The following is an 8,326-nucleotide window of genomic DNA, read 5'->3' on the forward strand; positions in this document are numbered from 1 at the left end:
TGATTTCAGGCTTGAAGGGCAGTTTGAGCGTGGCTGCCGTCGCTTCAGCTCATTAACGGAATAGAAGCGTGGTGCTTTACAGGTAGTACGCAGCTACACAGTTGAGGGTTTGAATTGTTCTTTCATTTTCTCAGACTATACTCCAAAGTGCAAATTAGTGTAAGAAGTAAATCCCACGCGAAGGTTATTATTAAAGTGAGTCTTCAAATACTTAACGTGATGTAAACTTTTTTTTAAAATCACTGCCTCACACCCTAATTACTTTCCTCTGAGTCCAAGCACTACCCAAAACGGCTAGTTAGAACATCACTCAAGACAAAGTCACTCGGTGGTCCTGAAAAGACTCTTCCTATGCAATGATTCTGTTACTTTGGGATTAAAGACAATTCCTTAGTTCTGTAGACCCCGCTGTATCTCGATTGGCTTTGTCAAAGGCAAGATGCGGGGAGGGAGAAGGGCGGTAGTCAGCATTGTGGAAGCTTCGATCACAAAGAACCTCGCCAAGAAAGTGAGAGAGGAGCCCTTTTTTTCCAACCATAAGCTGTGCTAATCTAGCCCCTTCCTGACAATGCCCTGCGCTGCCCTCACACCAGGCAGCCCGGCCTCCCGCGCCCTCACACCAGGCAGCCCTGCTCTTCGATGCCCCTCACGGGCTGAACTGGCAGCACAAGGTGTGAGATGCGGCTCCAGAGCCCGCTCAGCTTGTCCGAGTCCATGTGGCTGAAGGAGCTGGGGGTGTCTGCATTGGTGAACTTGGCCCAGAGCAGATCTCTCACTTTTTCTTCTGTTTCTCTGGGGCTCACGCTTGCTTCTAATGTCTCTTCCTCTAGCAGCACGGTCAGGACCAGGGCCACGTCTTTAAAGGCCGCATTCTTGTGGTCACAATATTTGTAGAAAATCAAGGCGGAGCCCGCGGGCAGGGATTCAAAATGGTGGATCACGGCAGCCTTCTGGCCGTTCTCGAATCCCGAGCTCAGCTCCAGGTCAACCCAGAGCTTGACGGTGTCACTGTCCTGAGAGCTCCTCTGGGCCCCGTCGAGCTGAATGGCCGAGCCCTTGTGGGAAGACGTGTAGGCGTCGGCCACGTGGTAGCTCAGGCACCGGAGGGTCTCCCTCCCGTCCCGGGCCGCCGTGAAGATGATGGTGGCCGGCTCGCTGGGGTCTGAGGAGTTGAGATGCTTCTGAAGAAACTTTCGCCCTCTCTGCCACACGAAGGGACTCTGGCCCGGAAATTTCTCTTTTAGCTGGCTGAACTGAGTCAAGAAGGCCTCCAAGGCTGGGTTCCGGGGCACCTGCTGCGCTGGAGAGGAGTAGTAGCTCTGGACTCTCAGCACCAGGACCCCAACCAGGAAGCTGAGAAGGATGCGCCCTGGCGGAGGAGGAGGACACAAGGAATCGTGTCAGAGGGCAGGTGCAGATAGCAAGCCTCGACAGGTTTTCCTCCCAGTGCTAAGTTCCCCTTTGCCTAAAGCCATCTAAGCTTTCTGCTATCAAAGGTGACCAGAAATTCTAATTTCACATTCTCAGATTTAACATAAGGGGCCTTCATTGTGTTAATTGTTGGTGGAAAATGCATATTATGAAAGGAAAATCTATGCATACATTTTTAAAGCTTTTTTTTTTCTTACAGCAAACGAAACATCTTCTAGTTTCACTTTTCCATGGGTTCTTTTTTAATTCTCCTGTGTTTCACATTCTAATTTATGATGTGACACAGACATGAGCTCTCCAGATTGTCTTCTTTCTGCCTAGAGCAGACCAATAGGAATCAAAACTTAAAACTGCCAGTTAAAACCATAATATCTTAACTAAAATGACAGTTTCAGGTTCTTGTAAGGCCATCCTACTGTGAGAATTCCCATTTTATTTGTAAGCACTGCCAAATATTAGCAAACAGCCCAAATGAAAAATCCCTGATCTTTACTGCTCTATCCTACAACTTACTTGCAAACACTAACATTAGACAGAATGTGTTATACGTATTAAACGTATATTACTACAATGTTAAAGCTGTTCCACCTGCTAACTTTCGAGGCATGCTCACACAGGACTTCTGAATCAGCTCTATGGAGAAGCCACTGTGTTCTCACCGTAGTTCCGGAAATCTTTCTTCATCTTCCTTCTATCCTGCTTTTTGCCCTGCTTTTTGACTTCCTCTAATTGTGTTTCTTGTTCATGACTTCCGGTCCCTGGGTGGAAAGGAACGAGAGCTGCAGACAGCACACAAAGGCAGACGGGGCGCCCCCTTTCTTCTCCCCCCACCCCCATTCTGCTCGGCCAAGATGATTCTTATACTGTTTCAAGCTTTCTTTCATGAAAAGCAGTACTACACAGTATCTGCCTCTGCTGTATTTTAAGTTCTTTCCCAGACACTGCACTTTTAACACAGGATTTTCTTTACTACCAACAGTGAGTCTAAATACTGATGAAATTCTGACAGCAGATATACGATCACATTTATTCACTATGAAGAAGGTATCAGCGAGGCCCATCATTGCGGCCCGCTGCGTAAGGTCAGTGCCTGTGGCAGCAGCACCGCAGAGGCAGCAGCTGCAGGCCTGGGAAAGGCAGCACAAGAGGGCCCAGATGTTCAGGCCTCTGGCACATGCGTGGGACCTATAAGATGCTCCATGGTCCTGGCTCCAGCCTGGTTCAGCCCTGAATGCTGTACCGATTGAGGAAGAGAACCAGCAGACAGAAGCTCTAAATCTGCATCTCAAACAAATAAATCAATCTTCTGAAAATCGCTCCTACATGCACTTACTACCAGATACATGCAATGAATGCTAAGGCCAGAGCCTCCGCTGCCACTAGGGCGAGTCTACTTTAAAGCGGAATGAACAAAATGTACATCGGGGATCAGTCCGGATATGACAGCTGTATCATCTTAGACTGTAATCAAGGGAAAAGCCTAAAGCACTTCGTCTTGAGATTATAGTTCTCTAACAATCTCGCACAAGGCTCCAAATGATAGCTCAATGGCTAAATCCATGCTCTGCATGCAACAGGATCCTATACAGTTACCAATTCCTGGCTGCTCCACTTCCCATCCAGCTCCCTGCTTGCACCCTGCAAAAGCAGTCAAGGACAGTCCAAAGCCTTGGGACCCTGCACCTGCATGGGAGGCCTGCATATACTCCTGCCTCCTGGCTTTGGATCGGCTCTGCACTGGCTGGTGTAGCCACTTAGAGTAATCCATGGATGGAAAATCATTCCCTCTGTCTCCCCTTCTCTATGTAAGTCTGCATTTCCAGGAAAAATAAATAAATCTTTAATAACAGCCAAGACCCCCTGCCTTGTGCTATGTGCTCAGTAACCACACACCTGGTACCTGAGAGCGCATTCTCTTACCTGGAACAGGCTGTCGCCTCCTCAGTGGGTCCTGGCTGTCCAGCCCTGCACTGGGCTGACCAGGACCCTGGACCTCATGCGAGGCTCCAGCAGGCAAGGCCACAGCAGCTCCTGTCCCAGCGCTCACTTCCTCACGGAGGCTTGCAGAGCCGCCCATTAAGTGTGCACCTGCTCCTCCTGCTGGGACGCTCAGACAAATGTTAGCATCTGGATCTGAGGGTTCTTCACCCAGCTTTCCTGCAAGGAGGCCATGTCCTTGCTCTCCATCCTGGCACCTCGGCTTGTTCTCATCTTCTCCTTGACCCTCGGGGTGCTCTAGGAGACCCGTTTGACCCGGGCCCGCCGACGACTCAGCTGCGGCTACACTGGGTGGGCTTTCTCTCTCCACCTCCTGGAGGTCTGCAGCAAGGCAGGGTGAAGACGGTGGGGTCTGTGCCTCTTCAGTGGCACCTGCTGTGACTGCAGTCCCCTGCATCGGAAGACTGACTGGTGGCCCGTTTTCCAAATCCTTCTGAGAGTCTACTGGAATAAACATTCATAATTTCTATTTAAAAAGTCGTCCTCTCACCTCCCTCTTGGGTTATCACTCCCACTGGAGACCAGGACTGGGGCAGACCTGGCTGAGAAGAAAGGTACCAACCAGCATATATATGGGCTGGACAGGGGGCTGCTTGGGTTGAACTAGGCTTCAACGCCCATTAACAGGTACAAGTGCCAAGTGGGATGTGGGACACACGGGACCAGCTGGCTGTACATACTGGCAAGCACGGGAACCAGGGTAGGGGGCGGTCCTGTGTGGGGTTGTTGTGGGTTGCTCCAACTAGGCTGTAGCTCCCACTGGTTTATGTGAGGGCTGAGTGTGTGCTGGGCAGAATCAGGCTGGACTGCAACATCCACTGGTTCTAGGGGCAGACAGGGCTGAAAACAGAACCGACCCAGCAATTGCAACCACCAGCTGGGCAGCTGGGTGATGGACTGTGCCAGACCCTGTACTGGCAAGCACACACAAGAATCAGGTCTGGGATCACCTCAGACAGTTTCTTTAGGGATCTCCCCAGTCGAACTGCCGGACTCAGAACCCCAACCATGAAGAGAATTGCAGGTTCCATGGTCTGCCATGGACAGCATACCCAGGTGAACACGGAGGATACGGCAGTACATCGGAACCTGCAGAGGACACCTGTTACCACAACAGAGGATGGAGGACAGAACAAATCAATCAACTACCCCAGCCAATGTTGGCAGTGAAAATCTGGGCAAACAGAGACTCTAAGGTGGACTATGTCAGCCAGTGGATTGTGGAGAGATTTCATTGTGCTTGGAATGGCGAGACTGGCAGCAATTCATAATACTTGAATTACCTAAACAACCTGAGCAGGACCCTCAGAGAATGCCCCACATCGGAGTCCTACGATGGGTTGGAGGCTGGGTTAGCCTTCTCTCTTTATCTCCCTTTTATCCCAGATAAAGAAATAACAATAAAGTGGAAATAATGTGGAAAATATAAAGAAAAATAGGCATTTTCCTGTAGCCCTTGACCCTTTGTGCCCTAATCATCTATGTAAAGATTGTCAAAAATAAAGGGAAAAAAAGTCTTCCTCCCATTTTCATAATTTAACAAAGTCCCTGCTTAACTATTACTTTCATTTTTACAAGGCACTCTTCCTAAACATTATTTCTTTTGGCTAACCATAAAAGATAATTAATATTATCACCTTGTAATTAAATCTAATAAAGCAAATTGGAGTGTTCAAATCAACTTTTGGGGATATCAAATATGCCTTCATCTCAAATAAAATGCAATGAACAGGCCTAATACAATGGCTCAATGGCTAAATCCTTAAGTGCCGGGATCCCATATGAGTGCCAGTTTATGTCCTGGCTGCTCCACTTCCCATCCAGCTCCCTGCTTGTACCCTGGAAAAGCAGTCAAGGACAGTCCAAAGCCTTGGGACCCTGCACCTGTGTGGGAGGCCTGCATATGCTCCTGCCTCCTGGCTTTGGATCGGCTCTGCACTGGCTGGTGTAGCCACTTAGAGAGTAATCCATGGATGGAAAATCATTCCCTCTGTCTCCCCTTCTCTATGTAAGTCTGCATTTCCAGGAAAAATAAATAAATCTTTAATAACAGCCAAGACCCCCTGCCTTGTGCTATGTGCTCAGTAACCACACACCAGGTACCTGAGAGCGCATTCTCTTACCTGGAACAGGCTGTCGCCTCCTCAGTGGGTCCCGGCTGTCCAGCCCTGCACTGGGCTGACCAGGACCCTGGACCTCGTGCGAGGCTCCAGCAGGCAAGGCCACAGCAGCTCCTGTCTCAGTGCTCACTTCCTCAGGGAGGCTTGCAGAGCCACCCATTAAGTGTGCACCTGCTCCTCCTGCTGGGACGCTCAGACAAATGTTAGCATCTGGATCTGAGGGTTCTTCACCCAGCTTTCCTGCAAGGAGGCCATGTCCTTGCTCTCCATCCTGGCACCTCGGCTTGTTCTCATCTTCTCCTTGACCCTCGGGGTGCTCTAGGAGACCCGTTTGACCCGGGCCCGCCGACGACTCAGCTGCGGCCACACTGGGTGGGCTTTCTCTCTCCACCTCCTGGAGGTCTGCAGCAAGGCAGGGTGAAGACGGTGGGGTCTGTGCCTCTTCAGTGGCACCTGCTGTGACTGCAGTCCCCTGCATCGGAAGACTGACTGGTGGCCCGTTTTCCAAATCCTTCTGAGAGTCTACTGGAATAAACATTCATAATTTCTATTTAAAAAGTCGTCCTCTCACCTCCCTCTTGGGTTATCACTCCCACTGGAGACCAGGACTGGGGCAGACCTGGCTGAGAAGAAAGGTACCAACCAGCATATATATGGGCTGGACAGGGGGCTGCTTGGGTTGAACTAGGCTTCAACGCCCATTAACAGGTACAAGTGCCAAGTGGGATGTGGGACACACGGGACCAGCTGGCTGTACATACTGGCAAGCACGGGAACCAGGGTAGGGGGCGGTCCTGTGTGGGGTTGTTGTGGGTTGCTCCAACTAGGCTGTAGCTCCCACTGGTTTATGTGAGGGCTGAGTGTGTGCTGGGCAGAATCAGGCTGGACTGCAACACCCACTGGTTCTAGGGGCAGACAGGGCTGAAAACAGAACCGACCCAGCAATTGCAACCACCAGCTGGGCAGCTGGGTGATGGACTGTGCCAGACCCTGTACTGGCAAGCACACACAAGAATCAGGTCTGGGATCACCTCAGACAGTTTCTTTGGGGATCTCCCCAGTCGAACTGCCGGACTCAGAACCCCAACCATGAAGAGAATTGCAGGTTCCATGGTCTGCCATGGAGTGCAAGTGCAGTGGACAGCATATCCAGGTGCACATGGAGGATACGGCAGTACATCGGAACCTGCAGAGGACACCTGGTACCACAACAGAGGATGGAGGACAGAACAAATCAATCAACTACCCCAGCCAAGTGTTGGCAGTGAAAATCTGGGCAAACGGAGACTCTAAGGTGGACTGTGTCAGCCAGTGGATTCTGGAGAGATTTCATCGTGCTTGGAATGGCAAGACTGGCAGCAATTCATAATACTTGAATTACCTAAACAACCTGAGCAGGACCCTCAGAGAATGCCCCACATCGGAGTCCTACGATGGGTTGGAGGCTGGGTTAGCCTTCTCTCTTTATCTCCCTTTGATCCCAGATAAAGAAATAACAATAAAGTGGAAATAATGTGGAAAATATAAAGAAAAATAGGCATTTTCCTGTAGCCCTTGACCCTTTGTGCCCTAATCATCTATGTAGATTGTCAAAAATAAAGGGGAAAAAAAAGTCTTCCTCCCATTTTCATAATTTAACAAAGTCCCTGCTTAACTATTACTTTCATTTTTACAAGGCACTCTTCCTAAACATTATTTCTTTTGGCTAACCATAAAAGATAATTAATATTATCACCTTGTAATTAAATCTAATAAAGCAAATTGGAGTGTTCAAATCAACTTTTGGGGATATCAAATATGCCTTCATCTCAAATAAAATGCAACGAACAGGCCTAATACAATGGCTCAATGGCTAAATCCTTAAGTGCCGGGATCCCATATGAGTGCCAGTTTATGTCCTGGCTGCTCCACTTCCCATCCAGCTCCCTGCTTGTACCCTGCAAAAGCAGTCAAGGACAGTCCAAAGCCTTGGGACCCTGCACCTGTGTGGGAGGCCTGCATATACTCCTGCCTCCCGGCTTTGGATCAGCTCTGCACTGGCTGGTGTAGCCACTTAGAGAGTAATCCATGGATGGAAAATCATTCCCTCTGTCTCCCCTTCTCTATGTAAGTCTGCATTTCCAGGAAAAATAAATAAATCTTTAATAACAGCCAAGACCCCCTGCCTTGTGCTATGTGCTCAGTAACCACACACCTGGTACCTGAGAGCGCATTCTCTTACCTGGAGCAGTCTGTCGCCTCCTCAGTGGGTCCCGGCTGTCCAGCCCTGCACTGGGCTGACCAGGACCCTGGACCTCGTGTGAGGCTCCAGCAGGCAAGGCCACAGCAGCTCCTGTCTCAGTGCTCACTTCCTCACGGAGGCTTGCAGAGCCGCCCATTAAGTGTGCACCTGCTCCTCCTGCTGGGACACTCAGACAAGTGTTAGCATCTGGATCTGAGGGTTCTTCACCCAGCTTTCCTGCAAGGAGGCCATGTCCTTGCTCTCCATCCTGGCACCTCGGCTTGTTCTCATCTTCTCCTTGACCCTCGGGGTGCTCTGGGAGACCCGTTTGACCCGGGCTTGCCGACGACTCAGCTGCGGCCACACTGGGCGGGCTTTCTCTCTCCACCTCCTGGAGGTCTGCAGCAAGGCAGGGTGAAGACGGTGGGGTCTGTGCCTCTTCAGTGGCACCTGCTGTGACTGCGGTCCCCTGCATCGGAAAACTGACTGGTGGCCCGTTTTCCAAATCCTTCTGACAGTCTACTGGAATAAACATTCATAATTTCTATTTAAAAAG

At 50.1% G+C, this 8,326-nt stretch overlaps 1 protein-coding gene across 1 annotated transcript; it reads right to left on the reverse strand.

The window, feature by feature from the left end:
* Positions 1-236: 236 nt before the first annotated feature.
* LOC121166803 (torsin-1A-interacting protein 2-like) lies at positions 237-7,974 on the reverse strand. The gene is made up of 3 exons (XM_040996091.1): positions 7,771-7,974; positions 2,091-2,189; positions 237-1,369 (listed from the first exon to the last, which is right to left on the reverse strand). The coding sequence occupies exons 1-3, from the start codon at positions 7,925-7,927 to the stop codon at positions 615-617; spliced, it is 1,011 nt and encodes a 336-aa protein (XP_040852025.1). The 5' UTR covers positions 7,928-7,974; the 3' UTR covers positions 237-614.
* Positions 7,975-8,326: the final 352 nt, after the last annotated feature.

The sequence above is a fragment of the Ochotona curzoniae genome, unplaced genomic scaffold, assembly GCF_017591425.1.
Source record: "Ochotona curzoniae isolate NIBS_2020 unplaced genomic scaffold, NIBS_Ocur_1.0 patch236, whole genome shotgun sequence".
Lineage (NCBI taxonomy): Eukaryota > Metazoa > Chordata > Mammalia > Lagomorpha > Ochotonidae > Ochotona > Ochotona curzoniae.

Coding starts and splice junctions, on each gene's coding strand:
- LOC121166803 (XM_040996091.1), bottom strand. CDS start 7,927: ATGGGCGGCTCTGCAAGCCTCCGTGAGGAAGTGAGCACTGAGACAGGA. Junction 2,190..7,770: donor GAGGCGACAGACTGCTCCAG/GTAAGAGAATGC, acceptor CTTTCCACCCAG/GGACCGGAAGTCATGAACAA. Junction 1,370..2,090: donor GAAAGATTTCCGGAACTACG/GTGAGAACACAG, acceptor CTCCTCCGCCAG/GGCGCATCCTTCTCAGCTTC.